Here is a 22,239-nt window from a genome sequence, read left to right as displayed (position 1 = left end):
TTCTCCAACATTGACATAGCGCTGAAATGATATTGCGCATCGACTTGTTTTGGCACTCTCTTGACGCCAGCATATGTGCAACGTCAAATATTAATGCGATTGAAGGTATCAGTGCATCAGTTGGTTCGGCCGGTGCTGCACGTAATCTCTTACAATGACCCAATTTTACTTCTTTTAACTACTGTTGCCGGCAGCTGCGCTGCAAGTGTGCAGGAACACGCACATTTTGGTGCGTTGCCTAGCAACGCTTGACTGAGTGGTTGTGCGGCCCTTGATATGGACACATTCAGCCGTTATTGGCAACGGACCTGTACGTTGGTTCTGCCTGACATGACCATTCTGTCCTAGGCTGATTGAGCTACAGCTGCTTTGACCAGATATTTAAAGGCGTGCTTATAAGAAAAACAAGACGGGGAGCTAGGCGATGTGCCCCGAGTAAACGACAGTGAATCGGAGAGTGGGGGGCCTGGGGAGGGAGGGGGGGGGGGATAGGGGCATCTCTGCCCTGAGTCATTGTTCCATTCTGCGCTCCCGGGGCCGTGCTAACCTTCTCCACGCATCTCACAATATCGAGATCCTCAAAGTCTCGTGCCTCAACTTCAGGCCAATCCTGAACTTCACCTCAGCGGCGCTCATCAACGCTCGGATTCGGCCCTGACTCTGCTCCGACGCTGTTGAAAACCGAGGCCAGCAGGTGGTGCGTACTGCGTCTCACCGCAGAGCTCTACATCCATCCGCCTGCCTGCCTGTTGAGAACCGAGGCCAGCAGGTGGTGCGTACTGTGTCTCACCGCAGAGCTCTACATCCATCCGCCTGCCTGCCTGTTGAGAACCGAGGCCAGCAGGTGGTGCGTACTGCGTCTCACCGCAGAGCCGTATAGCCATCTGCCTGCCTGCCTGTCTCGCCTGTCCGGAGAGATTTCTTACACGGGCAGCGGGGTTTCAGCGTTTTACATTGGTGGCACATGGTACATATCGCAACCTCACATGTCATACGGTGTGACCTTGGGCACATGCCACGGTTTTCTCTTTGACGCGATACCCAGAGCATACGTCTTGTATTTGGAAGGATTTCATTGACAACTGCAAAGCGTAATCAATTTGCAAAGGACTCTCCTATTGCCAGCAATAGTAGTCACGCACCATGGACTTTGGTGACCGCCTGACCCGCGGCGGCCCGACCCTGACCCGGGCCAGGCCCGACCGGTGGGTGCAGCCCACGGGCTGGGACAGCGGCCATCTGACCCACGGCGGACCTGACCCTGGGTCAGGCGTGGCTCCGGTCCGACCCGTGGGCGCGGCTCACGGACCGGGTCGGCGGCCGTCTGACCTACGGAAAACCTGACCCTGGGTCATGCGTGGGTCCAGCCCGACCCGTGGGCGCGGCTCACGGACCGGGGCGGCGGCCGTCTGACCTACGGCAAACCTGACCCTGGGTCAGGCGTGCGTCCGGCCCGACCCGCGGGTGCGGTCCACGGACCGGGACGGCGGCCGGCCGCCGGCGGCGTTTCTATGTATGTCGGTTTCCCGGGACAGTGCGGCGTGTTGGTGCCAACGGTGGCCGGGGGGCGCCGGGCCGGGCGGCGGCGTCAGTGGTGGGACCGAGACCTCAGCACAGGGCGGCCCCGCTCCTCGGCTGCGCCGCCATCAGCCACCGGCCCGCAGGTGGGTCACACGGCTCCGCCGCAGGTCATCAGGTGGGTCGCGTCACAACGCCGCAGGTCATCAGGCGGGTCGCACGACACCGCCGCAGGTCATCAGGTGGGTCACACGGCACCGCCACAGGTCAGCAGGTGGGTCACACCGCACCACCACAGGTCATCAGGTGGGTCATGCCGCGCCGCCATAGGTCATTATGTTTTTGATTGGATCAAGTTGATCTAAGGCTGCGCTGACATATCTTGCAACAAATGCAATTGACAAATGAAAAGTTAGGTCTGGTGCATTATTTTTGATACGAAAGGCTACAACGATACCACTGAGTGCAGTTTTTTATTTTCTTTTTCAATTTTATTCATATTTACGCACTATGTTGTAATGCGTAGGGTGTCTTGCTTGCGCTTTGCTTGCTTGTGCCTGATGCTTCTTGTGGTTTATATATAACAGGTTTAACAGTTTAACAGTTTAACAGTTATAACAGTTTATATATCAAAGGCTGTCAATAAACTTGCTTTTATCTCAGTGTTAAGCATGTTCTAAAAAATGCCGAAAATGGATGTAATGGCCGAATGGTTAGCGTCATGGACTCCAATGTTGGGGCCCGGGTTCGAATCCCGTTTGCTCCATGGCCCATGGGCGTTAATAGGGCCAGTGTAGTTGCTGGCGCTTCATAAAAGCGGTGTGATGATGTGCGTCAAGTACCATAACCCCCCCCCCCCCCCACCACCACACACACACACACACACACATACTGAAATGTTAACATTCTGCCAATGACACGCAGAGCTCATAAGTGTTTGAGCTGGTCCGAAGTTTCACGACGGATGTTTGGATCCTGTTTCTTGACCAAGCGTTTCATAAAAGCGTTGTTCGCTGGCGGGCAACATTTCATCCGGCTACGTTGGTCTATTCGTGCGAAATGGGTGATGTTAAAGTATCGAGCGGCAACAGCCATTGCAGCGTCTGCTGGTGAAGTCGGTGAAATTGCAACGTCTGCTGGTGAAGTCGGTGACATTGCAACGTCTGCTGGTGAAATCGGCGACGCCGGCGGCTATATAGCAAAAAAGCTTATAGGAAGCGGCGCCCACCATCCTCAATGTCCCTAGTCATCATTGTGTATCATCGATGGATGTTCACTGGTACCATGGGTGTTTACTGGTGTTCACTGTGCGTCTCTCAGCAGCACCATCGACGGTGTTACGACTGCTGTTATAGGCTGTAACGTCATGGATGCGCAGCCACCACAGGATCTAGCGTTGTGAATGTACAGCCACTACATTAACATGGGCAGCGAGAACGGTTTTACAGCGTTTGGTTAGAAACTTTCATCTGGACGTTCTTAGTGAAACATTAAGCCATGCTGAAATCTGTGAGAGCCTCTTTTTTGTGAAGTTCATTTTGAAAATATACTCCTATTAAGAAAACATCTGGACATACCCGAAATGATAACGTGAAGATCTCGTTATTGATAACCAAGTTGGCCTTTGAACACACCTACCAAGAGCCAAAAAATGTTGAAGAAGAACATTATTTATGGCAGGATGTCGAGTTATATCAAGAAACTGCGAGGTGTATCGACACTTCACTCTAATTTAATCGTTTTAAAACTTTAAGCTACGCATAACTGATCAAGCTTCCTCTTTCTGAGCAAATCGCTGACGCAGGACTGTCTGATTTCAGCTAGGCCTCAACTGAAGTACATGCAAAAGTACTTACCAATCGGAAATTATGAGTATCTGTTGTCAACAACTCCCATTTTCTCCGCGCCACTCTGTAAACATACGTTCAAGGACTGATCAACAGCTTATAATACACTAAATGAGATGAACTTGGTATTATACGTATTTATTTTGAGCAACCACGATGAAATAAGTGGATGCAGGCGTTCAGAAATTCTCATCATTCTTTATGTTGACATCACTGTTGTGCCGGTGATGCACGCTACAGCTATTCTTCGGTAATATAAGCTGATTTATATTGTCAGACTGGTTACTACCAGCCGCTTTCGTCATTGTGTCCAAGCCAGTCCGTGTTTGACTACCTGATGACGTGGTTTCAAAATAAATTCAAGCGTATAACCCACTTAGCCTACTTGGCTTAAAATTTGCTGGACCAAAACTCAGTACTTTAAATATAAGCGATTGCATAGGTTATTGCTGCCTATTGCACTAAAACGGAAGGAAAGGATGCATGTAGTAACCGACGCGGCCATTCATAACTTACTGAATGAGTGCAATGCTTACTTCATGGTGGTATCAGTAAAGCAGTGGCGTTGGAGTGAATAGGCTGGTGGCTGCGAGATGACTTTGCAGAGATAAACGTCCGAATGGCACATATTAGAGATCGTTTCATACCACGCAAGTGTTAGACTGAAGCATACATTTAACCTGTAAGGGCTAAGGTTGATCCTCTGAACGGATTAGCAGTTCTACTATTGCGCAAAGTCCTTGTGGTGCTGCGAGTGGAAATCCGTCTCGAGAATCAACCTTGACGCCGCTCAAATGAGATCCAGGGCCTGGACAAATCTTAACTCGCACGAATGGATTTCATGCAGATTTCATTCAGAGACACCACTTTCCGGTAAGGGGTCGTTTTCACCGCCCCGTACGGCGCCGCCTGGTGTTAGCTGCGACGACCAATGATGCGCGGGCTACGGAGACTGCAAGATTGCGAGCGCACATGCGCAAGATTTGCTGATCATTTTTGCTAATCGATTCTGGAAAAAGGGTGATCACGTCCGATGTGAGATCTCAGCTGGTGAGATCACCTGTCTTCCGATCCATCCGTCCGTGGCGGGAGTGGGTTCGAGTCGGTTCAGACGCTCGCTATTACGTCAGAGGGCAGAACAGATCATGCCGAGCATTCCGACATCTTGATTTTTGCTACAAAATTCTGGCGTTATCGCTGAATTGCACCGCACCGCTTACCGCGAGCCTTGACACCAGAAATCCATGTCATCCAAAGACTTGAATTTGTCGTTTAAGAATAGAAAGATCGCTGCTCACATGGGCCTCGAAATCACTGAAACGCTGTTCTCAGTGCCCTACGTTTCGCGAGTGCCAAACATTCTTTTAGCTTGAAAAGTGCAGAATGCTTGGAACACTGACACCAAGGGCATATTCAAGATGTACTGCTCACGCCGCTGACACCGATGAGGGTGAACGGTAAAGCTGACACCAGTCACCCGCAAGTGCCGTCAGACGTCGGAAAGCGATAAATGCACCACAGCAATACGGTGCCCGCGCCGACTTCGCAGGAAATCCGTCTACGTAACGGGGAAATGTGTTGGTACCTTGTCCACTTGCAAGTTAGAGGATGGCTCGGGCTAGCCGACATTTCTAAAAATCTGACGGACGCTGTTTGTAAAGATTAAACCTGAATCTTTTAAATGGATGCTTTTTGGGGGAGTTAGAGCTCAAGCTAGGCAGTGATTATTATGTGAGCCCTGAGCTCTACCATGTGATCACGCAATTTTATGTCAACGACAGCATTTGGTTTAAAGCTTTGTTTTGTTTAAAGTTTAAAGCAAAAGTTTAACGTGCCGCAATGCTCGGCGCGACCCGTCGCTCCCTCTGGCGTCAGCTGATTTCCCTCTGACGTCAACTGATTGCTTTGGGCGCGGTCTCTGCTACTGGCCGCAGGCCATACCTGTCAAAGGCGAAACTGCGAGCCTTGCAACCAACTGAGCTCCGAGACGAAGGTCTCGAGGCTAATATCAAGAAGCCCTCGAGCGTTTCGTGCTCGCGCTGGTTCCTGCTGTACGCAGAAACACATCGGCACGAGGGCCGTGTCAGTATGCTTCTAGCGCGCCATCCGGCTCCTCAGCACGGCATGGAATTGAACCCGGGCCTACGAAAGTCCGGACTGGAATTGCGACAACCCCAGTTCTTTTTTTTTCGCTGCGTAGCATGCGCTTAGCACGCGTCATCAGCAAGCTCCAGGACCAAAAGACACGTCACTGCTACACTACATCTACAATCCGGGAGGACCCAGCTGGTCGCGACACAGCCGCGTTTCTATGCCACGGCGCTGCGCGGTCATGGTCGCGAATAGCTGGCGGCCACGTCGTGAGCCGGCCCCGGCAGTCAATGTTGCCCGGGGCGCGGCGCCATGTTTGTCGCGGACGTGTGCGCGCCGCCCGGCGTCAGGGCAACTGGCAACCCTGGCAACCGGCCCGACGCCAACAGCTGACTGCCGTTATGCAGAGACCGCAGCGACGACCCAGGCGGAGGGACACAGGAAAGCTGTGTTCTCTTCGCCTTAACGTGCAGTTTTTATCCGAGCACCGCGTTCAGACGAGCCCTTTTTAATAGAGGTGGGTCTAGCCTCCGGGCGCCGTTTCCCAGCAACCGTTTCCAACACATATGCGGGGGAGAGGACAAGCTCAGTGCAACTGTGTTGAGAAAGCAATTTATTTAAGGTCTGTAAATTTCTCACCTCACAGCAATGCCAGCGTGTTTTCAGTCACATGTAGCGAGGAAACAACATTTGCGGTGCGGACGCAGTAGGAGAGGAACTTGCTTACGAACAAATATTTTTACCGCCATCTATGCTAAAACATGTATTGCGATGTCACTTGGAGAACCGCTGCATACTTCCGTTGGAGGGTTTCCGTTGACTGTTGGACGCATGGTGAGAAGTGAAGAACGCTCGTGGAAATGCGTTATCTCTTTTTGACCGTGCGGACTATTGAGATATCCCCTGGTTACGCTACTTAACAACGTGATAGACGTGGGTGCAGACAGCAGAAGTCTTGCCATTGCCTTCCGACTTCCTCTGGCCCAAAACCTTCTCTTTTTCTATACATCTTGCATGTAAAAATCAAAGGGAATCCTCCACTATCGCGTCACGGCCAAACAGGGAATAGTTAAGCTCGGCAGATCGTGGAAATTTGCATTCCATTAATCTAGTTTGGAAAAGTTGCTAATAACAGTGTCGTGCGCTTGCTTGTGCTCCACCTGCCCATAGCTGTCTTTCGAAACACTTCAATGGGCCTAGCAGTGAGAAACAGAAGTCCACCTACAATTCAATGGAACATCGAAGCGCCGTAATCCTGTTCAGCTAGTACACCACGGCTGGAATCGGCCCGTCACTTGGAGGTGTGCGCTCACCATCTCTCCGCCGAGGAGTGTTGCCCGCCCCCCACCCCCCCACCCCCCCCCCCCCCCCTCCTCCCCCGCCTCTGCTCTGACCGCGCCGCCAGACTCCGCTCTTGGCTGGTGGCGCCCTGCCCCCTGTGTCAGGGCGGGCCTCGATGTTCATTGGCTGGTGGCGCCCACCCCCCTGTGTCAGGGCGGGCCTCGATGTTCATTGGCTGGTGGCGCCCTGCCTCTGTGTCAGGGCGGACCTTGGTGTTCATGTCTTGTGATACCGCCGCCGACGGCGGTCCCAACAGGCGTCTAACCAAGCTCAGTCATCTGGGGTGGAACACGGGCACTTCGACATATGGCAGCTTTCACCGCAGCTTTCATTCACCGCAGCTTGGACCTGTTTCTTAGCATTGTGACGTTGTAACGTGCCGGTCCCGGCAGGCTGGTCCAATCCGTTTGACCGGTGGTCTTCACTAGCCCCAGTCGCGGCCGGAGGGGAGGGTCGGGTGATCCCGTACAGACCCATGCCGCGCACGTACACAGTCACAAGTGTGTATTGATGTTAAGCGGGGCTGCAAGGGCAGCCAGGCTCTCCTTCTTTCTACGCAGTGTTATATTACCCGGGGGTGTAGTTTCGCAAAATCAGTTGAGGGTGCTGCGCAGTCAAAAATGGGCGAGCCGTTTGAACTTGCCCACTTAATAGCCCAAAAACGAGTCTTCCCCAGAGTTGGCACACTTTCTTGTTAACTTTAGAGAACTAGGTCCTCACCAAATGAAAAGGGAACGCCACCCCCCGCATAAATGAACTCACTTCCAGTAAAAGAATGATACTTGATAAGTCCTGGCACTAAAGGATGCGCAATCTGAATGAATACATGCTGAGTCTCAGCGCCAGTATCCCAAGCTTCAGAAGATGCAGATCCAGTCATCAGACTCCGATGACATGCCCAGGCTCTCTCCGCACGTTATCTTGCTGACGAATCACCATCACCAACAAATACAGACAATTAAGCGGGCTTGCGGATATCACAGCCTCTCGCCTGAAACAACGCCAGCTCGTCAAGCAATCTCTGAAAATGATGTGCTGTTGACCAAACAATGCCGGCCGCCAGAACCGGTCGGCGCCTCAGCGCGGCCGACTGCTGCTGACAGCCCTGACCTGACTGTACACCGTCTCCACAGCGGAGGTGGGGCACGGGTCACCAAGAACGTGCACGGCTGAGGCAGCGCCACCGCAGCCTCCCGAGCAGTCACCATGGCTGGCCGGCCATCTTCAGGGAAAGAGGTGCGTCCGTGCCCTGTGTTGCATGTGACAAAGTGTGCTGCGATCCGTGGCGGGCGCATGTGTGCATGGTAAATTAGCTTATGAGAAGCATGGCTTTAAGCTCCTTGAAAGAGCAATAGGAGACATTTCTATGACACGTTACACAAAGCATCTGATAAGCTTCCTCGGGCCTTGACGTTGCGAGCATATCGCGCCTTCTGAAAGCGAACGACCGTAACTTACCGCACGCGCGGAAGAGCAGCACGGCGTAACATACCGCACGTGGGTAAGCAACACGGCGTAACTTACCACACGAGCGGGTAAGCAGCACGGGGTAGCATACCGCACGTGGGTAGGCAACACGCCATAACTTTCCGCACGCACGGGTGAGCAGTACGGCGTAGCATACCGCACGTGGGTAAGCAACACGCCGTAACTTACCGCACGTGGGTAAGCAACACGGCGTAACTTACCACACGAGCGGGTAAGTAATGCGGCATAACTTGCCACATGCGGGTAAGCAACACGTCCGTGACGCTCGGCCTTGTGGCATTTCGTGGTTTTGTGCTTCCTTTGCTCCCGTCAAACATCAATGTGTGAACGACTAAATCACATTCCAAAAAGTTTTGGAGCTTGAGCTGCACTGGGCAGCAAGCAAACAACAAATGTATTGGGAAGCACTGAACCTTATTTTAAATTATTGCTGTTCAAGTAACTCCCTCATGTCCCTTGAAGCCTGGTACATTGCTGTTCATAGTGAGGTGTATACGGCAAGCCTTTTGAGTGAATGGAAGGTGGCTGGTATCTGAATTGTAATTGTGAAAAGTGGTATTAATTATGCAAACCCTGCAAGTTGAATAAAAATATAACTATGTTAGGAATCATGCGATATGATCTGCGTAGCACGTGTCCGTTGTAAGCCTCGCAAACTCCCCGTATTCAGGGGCCACGCGATCTGTTCCTGTTCTGTGCCTGGGGCACATCTCGTAAGTGTTTAATATTCAGCTGGTATTTGGACAGAGAGCATCCGTCGTAAGCCTCGTAAATGTATGGTATTCGGCTGTTGCACGGTTGATACTCGAGATGAGCCTTTTTTGCCAATGATAATAATAAATAGATACCGTGATAATAAATGACAAATAGCCGATGAAGTTTACGCCCCCTTAAAGATCTCAGATAAGCCTCGTGTATGCATGGTTTTTAGACGGTATCTGATTGTCTCTGTCTCGCCGAAGCAGCAGCTCTGGGTTGCAGTTGACGCCCCTTAAAACTCTCAGATGAGCCTCGTGTACGCGTGTTCTTGGCCGGTAGCTGACCTGTCTCTGTCTCGCCGAAACAGCAGCTCTGTGTTGCAGTTGACGCCCCTTAAAACCCTCAGATGAGCCTCGTGTACGCGTGTTCTCGGGCGGCAGCTGACCTGTCTCTGTCGCGCCCGAGCAGCAGCTCTGGGTTGCAATTGACGCCCCTTAACATTCTCAGATGAGCCTCGTGTACGCGTGTTCTCGGGCGATGGCTGACCTGTCTCTGTCGTGCCCGAGCAGCAGCTCTGGATGAAGGATGACCCGAGCGCCCTGGAGGCGTACGGAGATGACCCCGATGTCAGGCAAGAAGAGCCCAAGGGCTGCTGGGGATCCTTCACCAACTGCATTGGGGGTGAGCGCCGCCGAGGAGGACGAGGGATTGGGAGTGGGCTCAGGGTGGAGAAGGACCAGATGTGGCCGTGGGAGGGATGGGACAGGGAAGGGAGGGTTAGTCACGACAAGATGATAAAAGAAACACTGAGGGGAGGTTGACTGCGGCAGAAAGGCACGGATGGTGGGATGGGCTGAGAAAGTGACCGATTGTGATCACATACGTTTTTTGTCATATGAGGCAGCTGCGCAACACTTTCAAAGATTATGTTTTCCGTACGCAAACAGCCCTGGTCAAACCGAATGCAAACAGGACCGGGGTGCTTCAGCCCGACTACTCAGCTTTGCGTATGATGACGTCACTGCGGAGGATACGCGCGTGCTGTCGTGCGCTATTTACACCTCCTCAACGTGGCGCTGGCGGGTATCGACCAATGGATCTACGGTCGTAAGTCCGGAGTATGACCACTGGCGTCATCCCGCCAGAACACTGACGTCATCCCGCCAGAACAGCGACGTCATGCCACCAGAACGGTGGCGTCATCTCGCCAGAACAGTGACGTCATCCCGTTTCAGGAATGTGGACCACACGCCAAATGACACACACCAATGACAGGGAGATAGTGGTACGGACGACGCTGCGAGAGCTGGTGGTCTACATCGTGTTCCTGATAGTGCTGTGTATCTGTGAGTATCTGGTGATCCTAGTGCAGCACATCTGTGAATATTGATGCCCGTAATAATGCACACCTGGGACTACCCAGGTGTGTATCTGAAGTATCTTTTGCCGAAAGTGTCGCGTTTTTGTAAGCCGTCTCACGCCATAGCGTTGTGAGCATTGAGAATATGAAGAAAGCGAAATGCTGCGATGTTTCTGTGAGCGCCTAAACTAAATACACCTGCTATTTTGTGTGATAATTTGTGCTTCCTAGAGCACCGCTCGCGTGGAATCCCGCCGCTGACGCTCGTTACTCCCGCCACTGACGCTGGTTACTCCCGCCACTGACGCTGGTTACTCCCGCCACTGACGCTCGTTACTCCCGCCACTGACGCTCGTTACTCCCGCCACTGACGCTCATTACTGCCCGCCAGTGACGCTCGTTACTCCCGCCACTGACGCTCGTTACTCCCGCCACTGACGCTGGTTACTCCCGCCACTGACGCTCGTTATTCCCGCCACTGACGTTCGTTACCGCCCGCCAGTGACGTTTGGGATGACGTCTCCCACCATGTACTACTACACCAAGGTCCTCTCCGAACTGTTCCTGGAGGCGCCGTACCCGGACACGAGAAACAACTTCAAGGGTTCTACGCAAGTGTTGGACTTCTGGAGGGTGAGTCCTCGCCGCCGTCCTCCCAGCGCGGATGGGAGACGGACTCCGCGCGTCGTCAGAAAAAAACTGTTTCCGGACAAATTGGTGCTGGTTAGGATGAAATGCATTTCAAATCTGGAATTCCCGACCGCGTAGATCTCGATATACATTTTTGCGGTTTAAGAATATGGTACGTTCATTTGAAACCACTTTCCCACGCAAAGTGTACGTTAAGAGTTACGCGTTGTGTTGGGCTCTCGGCGTCCTCCTCCTGGTCCCCGCGGCTCGCAGCTGTTTGACAGCTGCATTCCCAGCTTCAAACAAATTATAGGTGACTCAGTGACGAACAGCTCGTTCTAAAACGCTCCGAAGGGTTTGAATTCATGATCTTCTAATCCGGTCATGATTTGGGAGCTGTACCCCGGGCGCGGTTTGCCTTTCGTATCCCGGGTACGATTTGCCTGTCGTATCTCTGGTACGGTTTGGCTGTCGAGCCCCTGGTACGGTTTGAATGTCGTACCTCTGGTACGGTTTGGCTGTCGAGCCCCTGGTACGGTTTGACTGTCGTACCTCTGGTACGGTTTGGCTGTCGAGCCCCTGGTACGGTTTGACTGTCGTACCTCTGGTACGGTTTGGCTGTCGAGCCCCTGGTACGGTTGACTGTCGTACCTCTCTGGTACGGTTTTGGCTGTCGAGCCCCTGGTACGGTTTGACTGTCGTACCCTGGCCGGCAGTTTGTGGAGGGTCCGCTGGACGGACGGCCTGTACTGGGACTCGTGGTACGACCGGGCCCGCACCAGCGTCGACGAGCGCGACAACAACATCCTCTACGAGAACCGCATGCTCGGGGTGCCGCGGATGCGACAGGTACGTGCGCAGGCTCGTGGCTCGGGGTGCCGCGGATGCGACAGGTACGTGCGCAGGCTCGTGGCTCGGGGTGCCGCGGATGCGACAGGTACGTCCGCAGACTCGTGGCGTGCGCGGCAGGCGCGTGAGGACCCTCCCGTTCTGCCGTGGGCTGACAGGCGAGCATGAGTGGAGAATACGACAGAAACAACACTGGCCATCATGATTAAGTCAGAGTGGTTGCACAGTTTTCACAGTGACCAGGAATCGAGTATTTTGGTTTTGTAATCAAAGAGCAAGGGTTTGCTACGAAAGGCACGCTGGTGTTCCAGCTTTGCATCACATGACGATTGTCTGTAGCATGGCGATCCTAGATGGACTCGCTCGACGAGGAACCGTTCCAGAACACAGATTTTTAGGATGGTTCTCAGAAAGTTTTCTCTTTGTTTTTCCTTTAAAGGGATACAATTTCACAGACATCTTAAAAACGGACCGGACATCAGAAAAATTGAAGCAGCTTCAATGTCACCAGCATTATTTGTTGCTGGAAACAGATGGAAGACGCTCTCTGAGTTTAGCCCTTCAAAAATCCATCGTCATTTGTCGAAAAAATTCTGGGAAGAAACAAAGTGAGCAGTACATTGCATGTCCCCCCCCCCCACCCCACACACAGACTTGCTATGGGAGCTGAACATAACACACACGGTGATGAATGGAGTATTGCCCTCAAGGGCCATTTCAACTCCACTCATTTCCCGGGCCTTTCTGACGACCCTGCTGAGACCGAACACCTTGATTCACTTTCGTGACGCACGAAGCAAGCTTACGAGTGCGCTACTACGAAGCTATAGTGGTCGACGCTTTTGGTGCTGACATCAGGAGCACCTGCCTTCGTTGCATATTGATGCCTAAAGCTAAATGCAGTTGGTGACGACATTTGGGCGCTCGTGACGTCGCTCTTATGGCTCTCCAGCTCGTGGCACTTCGGATCCACACAGTGGTGGGCGCGCGGCCCTCACCGAAGCACGTTGGCAGCAACCTCTCCATGGCGCACTTTTTCTTCTAGCCCATAGCGTTCACGTGTTAAGGGCCTGCTCTTCACAGAGCTGTGGATCGAATTATACTCGACCAATTTTGACAAACCTTGCAACAACAAAAAAAAAGCTAATTTGTCTTGAGAGCCGACCCGTGGCCAATTTTGTCTAGAGAACCCCAACTCTCACAACGTACTGGAACAAAGTTTTTGTCTACGGTACGCCGTGCATTTCCGACTTTTGCGGTGAACCCAACGGTTTGTGTAGCTATGTCGGTGGCACGCTGCTTTCGTAACGAAAAGGTTTTGTGTTCGAAGCCGGGGCGTCCAAGAACTTTTGTGACTGTTTCCACGCTTCAGACACGGTGGGATGCCAGCCATTGTCAAAACATGGCCTTAGCTAGAGAGAAATGTACAGCTGGAGATCATCTGCGGGCCGATCAGACAGACTCGGGACTAGACTCGAGACTGGAGTCAGACTCAGGACCAGACTCGAGACTGGAGTCAGACTCGGGACCGGACTCGAGGCTGGAGTCAGACTCAGGACCAGACTCGAGACTGGAGTCAGACTCGGGACCAGACTCGAGACTGGAGTCAGACTCGGGACCAGACTCGAGAATGGAGTCAGACTCGGGACCGCAAGGCATCGCAACTGGCGCGTCCCATCACCCGTATCCGCCGCCTGAACCTGCAACCCCCCCCCCCCGCCCTCCGCGCAGTCCTGTTCAGAGCCGTGCACCCGCGGCTGGGTCACGGCGGCGCAGCGTCGGCAACATCAGCGCCGGCGGCCCGGGGCCGGGGTCACGCGGCGCTTGTTGACGTGCTACCACGGCCACCGTATTGAGCGCGGCCCAATCTGTGCCCGCGGGCGGCCGCGGCCGGGCCGGGCAGGCAGGTGGCCGCCGGCCCCCGAGGCGTTCCGCCGGCCGTGCCGACCGGCCGCCGCCACCGCCGTAGTCCGGGAGATACCCTCGACCGCTCAATAGCCATGACGTCACCGCCGCCTCCTGGACCGCGGCGCAGGGGGGAGGGGGGGGGGTGACCCCCGAGCCAGGTGCAGCGGGACGGGGGGCTGTGGCGTAGCAAGGCCATTGCTAGGACGGCGAGTCAATACGGACCCGGGCCGACTGCCGCTTTTCTTCAGGGTACCGCAGGGCGAGCCTGGAGTTTCGTTCGTTTTCGATACTTTCTCCCTGGTTTTGGTTAGTTCTGGGTACGGTCTCCCCGGTTTTGGTTAGTCCTGGGTACGGTCTCCCGGCTTTCGTTAGTTCTGGGTACGGTCTCCCCGATTTTCGTTAGTCCTGGGTACGGTCTCCCCGGTTTTGGTTAGTTCTGGGTGCGGTCTCCCTGGTTTTGGTTAGTTCTGGGTACGGTCCCTCTGCTTTTGGTTAGTTCTGGGTAAGGTCTCCCCGGTTTTGGTTAGTTCTGGGTACAGTCTCACCGGTTTTGTTTAGTTCTGGGTACGGTCTCCCCGGTTTTGGTTGGTTTTGGTTACTTTCTCCCTGGTTTTGGTTAGTTCTGGGTACGGTCTCCCCGGTTTTGTTAGTTCTGGGTACGGTCTCCCCGGTTTTGTTAGTTCTGGGTACGGTCTCCCGCTTTTGATTGGTTTTGGGTACGGCCTCGTGCGCAGGGTGAGGACAGGGCAAACAATGTTGGACAGCAATCGACCCAAAGGTAATCGGGGCGTTGGAAATCGTACAGCAGCAGCGACTTTCGCCACGGTTGTGTCCTCATCCGCTCTGAGAATGTGGATTGCAGAATTTGTTGGGTGATATCCGATACAAAATGAGCCTGGCGTGATACGTTATCGGCCTAAGCACAACATATAATCACCGTTGTTTTACCATCACGCATACCCTTGGGGTACCTCGCATCCAATTACGTATCTAAATGCCAAGGGGGAAATTGTACCTGCCTTAATGATACAACACAGCTCACGGGTAGCAGTTCACCTGGAGCGACAGTCGGGCGTAGCGTGGGGGTAGTCTAGTTTGATCGTCGATCACTAGTGTTTTGGTGTTCTTTTTGCAGAATCCGCCGGCCAAGTTTTTCCACACGTTATGGCCATGACGAATAGGCGCAAAATGAAGCAAGGCAGGGCACTCGTGTTGTCCGTCCATGCAAACAACGCGTAATCTTACACGCGCACAAACGTAGCCTCGAAGCTTCTTTCCGCTTACTGCACGAGCTGGGTTGCTGTTTGTGACAGATCATAGACGTTCCGCTTAAAACTCAGAATCGACTTTGACACACGTGCTTGGGGAGACATGCATCATGAATGTCATTCATTGCGGAGGTTTCCCGAAGTGGGCATTCCAGTCGCATACGTGTCGAGGCAAGGTACATTGTTGTCGCAACCTTGCGGCGTTGTCCGCCACTTCTAAGCGCTTGGAGACCTCGCGGCCTTGTCCAGCACTTCTAAGCGTGTGGAGACCTCGCGGCCATGTCCAGCACTTCTAGGCGTGTGGAGACCTCGCGACCTTGTCCAGCACTTCTAAGCGTGTGGAGACCACACGGCCCTGTAGAGCACTTCTATGCGCGTGACGTGCTGAGTACACGGTGTTTTCGTCCACGCCTCCCCGTGTTTTTAAGAACATTGTAGGTGTTAAGTCATGATGCATAATGTGTTGTCCAATTCGACGGATATTTGCAGGCGCATATATCGTAACTTCAGCCAACCATGAAAATATATCCCTGCATTCGATTCAGGATCGCATCCAACTAATGTTCAACATACCAAAGCGGTAACACAGCGAACATTCTTTGGAATACCTACGCTGAAGCAAATCGATTGTGTACGCATCAAATTTGACAACCCCTGCTTTCATGGCCGGGGCTGATTGACGAGCGTTTGCAAAAAAGAACGGTTGGCAGCAGCTGAAAGTCTTTTAACGATTCTGCGGGTCTGTTTCATCCCGAAAATAAAAGCGTCACCCTTGTGGTTGTGGTTCAGGACCTACACGAACGTCTGCCGAGCGCCGTTGTGTTCAAACGTGGCTAGATCCTGGAGTGTCCGGTACAGCAAACTCGTGATTCCGCTGTCCGCTTTTCACGCTTAATTTGGGTACTGTAGTGCTCGATCATGCTCAAACGATCTCTGCTTTGGCCGTCCTCGATTAATCTCGCGACCCTTGACCTTTCCTTACCCCGGCCCTGACCTCTCTGACGCTCCGTGACCCGGGGTCGCCAGTTACGAGTCACCGACGACTCGTGCAACGTGCATGAAAACTTCGCCGGCGCTATCGACAAGTGCTACAGCGTCTATTCGGAGAACATCGAGGACAAGAACGCCTTCGGGCCCAAGAACGGCACAGCGTGAGTAGCCGCGGCTGTTGAGTGGGCGCTCAGCGTGGTGTGATGTTACCATCGGACCCAGGGACAGCATGGCGCGACCGTGGCGAGCACAGCGAAGGGGCTGCATGGTGTGAGGGTGGCGAGCACAGCGAACGGGCTGCATGGCGTGAGAGTGGTGCGAGGCCTTTGATTGACGCGGCGTGAGCGTCCGCAGAGGTGCAGCGTGAGCGCTGCACGGCGTGATGCGGCTGTCAGACCCAGGAGCTGAGTGGGGCTGTCAGACCCAGGAGTTGGGTGTGGCTGTCAGACCCAGGAGTTGGGTGTGGCTGCCCGACCCAGGAGTTGGGTGTGGCTGTCAAACCCAGGAGTTGGGCGTGGCTGTCAGACCCAGGAGCTGAGTGGGGCTGTCAGACCCAGGAGTTGGGTGAGGCTGTCAGACCCAGGAGTTGGGTGTGGCTGTCAGACCCAGGACCTGGGTGTGGCTGTCAGACCCAGGAGTTGGGTGTGGCTGTCAAACCCAGGAGCTGGGTGTGACTGTCAGACCCAGGAGTCGGGTGTGGCTGTCAGACCCAGGAGTCGGGTGTGGCTGTCAAACCCAGGAGCTGGGTGTGGCTGTCAGGCCCAGGAGTTGGGCGTAGCTGTCAGACCCAGGAGTTGGGTGTGACTATCAGACCCAGGAGTAGGGTGTGGCTGTCAAACCCAGGAGCTGGGTGTGGCTGTCAAACTCAGGAGTTGGGTGTGGCTGTCAAACCCAGGAGTTGGGTGTGACTACAGACCCAGGAGTTGGGCGTGGCTGTCAGACCCAGGAGTTGGGTGTGGCTGTCAGACCCAGGAGTTGGGTGTGGCTGTCAGACCCAGGAGCTGGGTGTGGCTGTCAGACCCAGGAGTTGGGTGTGGCTGTCAAACCCAGGAGCTGGGTGTGACTGTCAGACCCAGGAGTCGGGTGTGGCTGTCAGACCCAGGAGTCGGGTGTGGCTGTCAAACCCAGGAGCTGGGTGTGGCTGTCAGGCCCAGGAGTTGGGTCGTAGCTGTCAGACCCAGGAGTTGGGTGTGACTATCAGACCCAGGAGTCGGGTGTGGCTGTCAAACCCAGGAGCTGGGTGTGGCTGTCAAACTCAGGAGTTGGGTGTGGCTGTCAAACCCAGGAGTTGGGTGTGACTACAGACCCAGGAGTTGGGGCGTGGCTGTCAGACCCAGGAGTTGGGTGTGGCTGTCAGACCCAGGAGTTGGGCGTAGCTGTCAGACCCAGGAGCTGGGTGTGGTTGTCAGACCCAGGAGTTGGGTGTGGCTGTCAGACCCAGGAGCTGGGTGTGGCTGTCAGACCCAGGAGTTGGGTGTGGCTGTCAAACCCAGGAGCTGGGTGTGACTGTCAAACCCAGGAGTTGGGTGTGACTACAGACCCAGGAGTTGGGCGTGGCTGTCAGACCCAGGAGTTGGGTGTGGCTGTCAGACCCAGGAGTTGGGTGTGGCTGTCAGACCCAGGAGTTGGGTGTGGCTGTCAAACCCAGGAGCTGGGTGTGGCTGTCAAACCCAGGAGTTGGGTGTGACTACAGACCCAGGAGTTGGGCGTGGCTGTCAGACCCAGGAGCTGGGTGTGGTTGTCAGGTCCAGGAGCTGGGTGTGACCCAGACCCAGACCCAGGCCCGGGGCCTGGGTGCGACTGTCAGGCCCAGGAGACGCTCGGGCCCGAGCCTCCTGAACCGCACGACACGCACTCGACACGGAGCCAGATTAACAGCTGCACGTACTGCCTTCATGTTCTGCACACATCAAATAGGATTATGTGGTTATCTCAAGTCACCATGGTCCGAGTTAAGTGTGCAACACATAGGATCTGACTGTGATGTTGCCTTTGCTAATATCTAAACGCAGACTAGGAATTGCACGCACCAAAGTAGAAAGGTTTGAGCGTAGCAGCGTAGCACCACGCGTAGCGGAGCACCGAGCGTAGTGTACCACCGTTTGAGCGTAACACCTAGCAGCCTAAGCCCTCATTCGCTTGGTCTGGATATGCGTGAAGCAAGCTGCGTAGGAGACCGTCGATGGCGCAGGTGGACAAGCTCACACGGCCACAGCGTTTGCAGATGCATGTGGGAAACTCACAGCACACACCAACGCATGCACACCCGCACGTATATCAAATATGTGTGATCAGCGAATGACGATCACTTTGTCTTTCGTTTCTTTTCTCTTGTCGAATGCTGTTGGACGAATCCTGTCACAAGGTGTATTTGATTATGCCGCCCAGTCCAGATGTGTTACTCTGTCGAAAAAACGGTTTTTAAAGATTAAGCTCATGCACGGATTTTGCCTTATGATTTGTCACGAGCAATGATATACAGTTCATGGCTGGATGAACAAAGGCATTGCCTTTTCGAAATTGGACAGCCTACGCGAGCCACCAAGTTTTGCCCAGTGTACGAGGCGGCATTCACACCAGCACCGTTTGCTTCCTCTCACCTTTTGGCCGGAAAATTCGCGGGATAGGCAACTGGCAGCGGCAAATGGCATGGGCTCCTCGAGCGGGTTCTCTTTCCAGCATAATAGTCCCTAATTACGTGGTTTTAAAAACGCGCCCTACTGGCTTAACGTTGTGCCTAAGATCTTATCCGACAGCGTGCACCTTCATCTTTCAGACCTTGGTCTTTCCCCAGAAATAAGTCGTCATGCCTCAGGTCTGGGTCCGGATTCATTTATCCCCGACAACGTGAGATCACAGCCGCAACGCCTCAACTTGAACTCCTCCTCGGACAGTTTCCGTACGCGGCCCACCTCGCCCACTGTGTGCTCAGGTGACCAGGCTAGTTCGTTTTTCCGTCCACAGATGGAACTACTACACGGAGAAGGAGCTCGGCTCCCAGTCGGTGTGGGGAGTCATCAGCACGTACTCGGGGGCCGGCGCCTACGTGGTAAGCCGACAACCGCGGTGCAATCCTCCAGACGGTCGTATAAAGGGCAGGCGACCTCCCTTGGAAGCAGTTTAGCACGGTCCGCTGCGTGAGGTGCATTTCGATGCCAATCCGCAGAGTGAGGAACGTACCATTCCATGCAATTCACACTGAGTGACGATCCACTCGGTGCTGCTCGCGCTGCGTGACGAACTACTCGGTGCTGCTCGCACTGCGTGACGATCCACTCGGTGCTGCTCGCGCTGCGTGACGAACTACTCGGCGCTGTTTTGCCGCACGATTCAATATGCGATGCCTTCCATTCCCCCTCCATGAGGAAACACTCGACACAATCGTCTCGTGTGATAAGCCATTTGACCCCAGGCTTCGTGCCACCAGCCTCGAATGGGGCCTCATGGTGCGACACGCCTTCAGGCCAACCCCGACGTGATGATCAAATAATCCCTGCACGACAAGGCACGGCAATGATCCTTTCGCGGTACGACACGGCAATAGTCCCTTCTCGTTACCACAGACCAATGGTACCTCCTCACTGCGACACGCCAGTAGTCCCTCTGTGGCACGACACGGCGATAGTCCCTCCGTGGTACGACACTTCAGTAGTCCCTCCGCGGTACGACACGGCAATGGTCCCTTCGGGGTACGACACAGCAACAGTCTCTCCGCGGTACCACACGTCACCCTTCGTTGTCGCTCGGCAGGACCTATCCACCAGCCGCGCCAAGACGGTGGAAATTATCGCGAGCCTGCGGCGCAATCTCTGGATCGGCCGCGGCACGCGCGCCATCTTCATCGACTTCACCGTCTACAACGCCAACATCAACCTCTTCTGCGTCGTCAGGTCAGCCGGGTCGAGCTGCACCGCCTTCGGCTTTTATCCACGCTTAGGGAAGAGATGGCAGTGGAGAGTCAGAAGTGTGCTGGATGCTGCTGATGTGGAGCAGTCGTGCCGTGTTTTAAGCGATGTACTTAACAGGTATAGCACAGTGCCTATAAACAAGCATCGCCTTTTCCTGCGAGGCGCCCACTAGTACAATAATGCACATCACTGATCACGCAAAGGTTATCTGGAATCTGAGCGGAATGTTCTTCTGCTGTCTTCCACGGGTAGCAGCGCACCGGACCTCCCGCACGTCCAGCAGCACCGTCCGGGCGCCAGGGGCGCCTGACCTGACCTGACCTGACCCACCGCGCGGTCTCCAGGCTGGTGTTCGAGTTTCCGGCTACAGGCGGCATGATCCCGTCCTACTCCTTCCGCACGGTCAAGCTGCTGCGCTACGTGACGCCATTCGACTACTTCGTCATGGCCTGCGAGTGGATCTTCGCCATTTTCGTCATCTACTACATCGTGGAGGAGGTCAGCGACCGGTGCTGCAGCCGGGGGTAGTGGGGTGTCGTCACTGCGTCAGCGTTCGTCCCAGGGGGCAGCGAAGCGATTGCGCAGTCTCCACGCCCACGTGCCAGGGCGCCGGTATTGTTTGCTGTCGTCTCCTTCCGAAACACGGCAGGGGGAGACGAGGGATACTTTCCTTGGTGGTGCTTGCTGCTCATTGTAGGCACTCAAGTGTCAAAAGCAGGTTGGTATTGATGGACGCGCTTTTCGTTACGTTGTGTTACGGGTGAGTTTCTCCCATGATCGTCGACCTTTGATGTTGCTAGTGCACGGTATGTAAGTTTCATGACCCTGAGTAAATCCGAGCACATTTTCGCTGCCGTGTTCTCCTGCTAGCTGAAATCTTAGCTCGCACGGGACACGTCAACGTTACTTTAGCAATGGATGCCTTCGAGAGCAGCATACCTTTCAGAAACGCGTTGCGAGAGGAACATTGCCAGCACGTGGCCCGAACGGCAAAGTCTAAAATTGTAGGTGTTTGGTGTGTTCAACCACCTGAAGTGCTTTGACCGCCGCGACAGGTGCTGGAGGTGCGGAAAATGAAGTGCTCCTACTTCAAGTCCGTCTGGAACATCCTCGACATCCTGGTGATAGGGATAGCGACGCTCTGCATCGCGTTCTCCGTCTACCGCACCAACTCTGTCGACGACAAGATCGAGTCGCTGCTCAAAGGTGAGCAGAGATATGACCTCCGACTCGAGTGGTGCTGACCTGACCTCCGACCCGGCACCGATGGGTGCAATGCTGGTTGTCCGTCAGACGTCAAAGTCAAGCATGCGCCGACGATCGCATCATCCCGGTGCCTCCGTCTTGGTGACACTTTGACCTCTCGGTAATTCCGTGACCTCCGTTTGATCTCGTGACCTTTGGCTGACCCGATGACCCCCGCACCGCCGCAGACGATATCCAGTACGCCAATTTCGAGCTGCTCGGCTTCTACCAGACCCAGTTCAACGCGGCAGTAGCCATGTGTGTGTTTTTCGCCTGGATCAAGCTCTTCAAGTACATCAGCTTCAACAAGACCATGACACAGCTCAGCAGCACCCTCTCCCGCGTGAGTGTTGGTGGGATGCGGGGAGGGGTGCCAACGCGGTACAATAGGCGCACAGGTGATGGTGCTGGCTTACAGGTGCTTCAGCTTTAGAAGTCATGTCGTGGGTACAGCTGCGGAGTTTCGCTAGGATGAAGTGCGCTAAAGGAAACGGACACTGGCTCAGTGCAGCAGTGAGGAATCAGGAAGGGGTGCTGGATGCTGGATCCACGCGGTGGCCACAGGGGCTTGGGTCTGGGGAAGTAGGTGAAGCCAGAGCCCGGATGGCAGCTGGACGGAGGATGGGTAGCGGTGCTTCGAGAGAACCGGTGCAAAGTCAAACTTAAAGCACGGGAAACCGAGAGCTGCGGCGAATGCGGCGCGGTGGGATGCTCAGGGTGATCGGTCCAGCTCCCACAGACCGTGGGATGGTCAGGGCGATCGGTCCAGCTCCCACAGACCCTGGGATGGTCAGGGTGATCGGTCCAGCTCCCACAGACCGTGGGATGGTCAGGGCGATCGGTCCAGCTCCCACAGACCGTGGGGTGGTCAGGGTGATCGGTCCAGCTCCCACAGACCGTGGGATGGTCAGGGCGATCGGTCCAGCTCCCACAGACCGTGGGATGGTCAGGGTGATCGGTCCAGCTCCCACAGACCGTGGGATGGTCAGGGCGATCGGTCCAGCTCCCACAGACCGTGGGATGGTCAGGGCGATCGGTCCAGCTCCCACAGACCGTGGGGTGGTCAGGGTGATCGGTCCACCTCCCACAGACCGTGG

General features: G+C 54.6%; 1 protein-coding gene across 1 annotated transcript in view; it reads left to right on the top strand.

Annotated features, from left to right (window-relative positions):
* Positions 1–1,594: 1,594 nt before the first annotated feature.
* Positions 1,595–22,239, top strand: part of LOC119091212 (polycystin-2-like) — a 28,682-nt gene continuing 8,037 nt past the window's right edge. Inside the window, 13 exon segments of the mRNA XM_037213861.1 lie at positions 1,595–1,664; positions 7,931–8,033; positions 9,554–9,665; positions 10,220–10,330; positions 10,847–10,977; positions 11,691–11,708; positions 11,710–11,823; positions 16,026–16,150; positions 18,954–19,038; positions 19,740–19,879; positions 20,242–20,395; positions 20,953–21,103; positions 21,331–21,485. Of these exon segments, the coding sequence (XP_037069756.1) occupies positions 8,004–8,033; positions 9,554–9,665; positions 10,220–10,330; positions 10,847–10,977; positions 11,691–11,708; positions 11,710–11,823; positions 16,026–16,150; positions 18,954–19,038; positions 19,740–19,879; positions 20,242–20,395; positions 20,953–21,103; positions 21,331–21,485 (1,326 nt within the window). The 5' untranslated portion in view covers positions 1,595–1,664; positions 7,931–8,003.

This window comes from Pollicipes pollicipes, unplaced genomic scaffold (assembly GCF_011947565.3).
Source record: "Pollicipes pollicipes isolate AB1234 unplaced genomic scaffold, Ppol_2.1 Scaffold_1600;HRSCAF=1878_pilon_pilon_pilon, whole genome shotgun sequence".
In the NCBI taxonomy this organism is placed as follows: domain Eukaryota; kingdom Metazoa; phylum Arthropoda; class Thecostraca; order Pollicipedomorpha; family Pollicipedidae; genus Pollicipes; species Pollicipes pollicipes.
The sequence above is the reverse complement of the archived record's forward strand: the minus strand, read 5'-3'. Positions and strand labels throughout refer to the sequence as shown.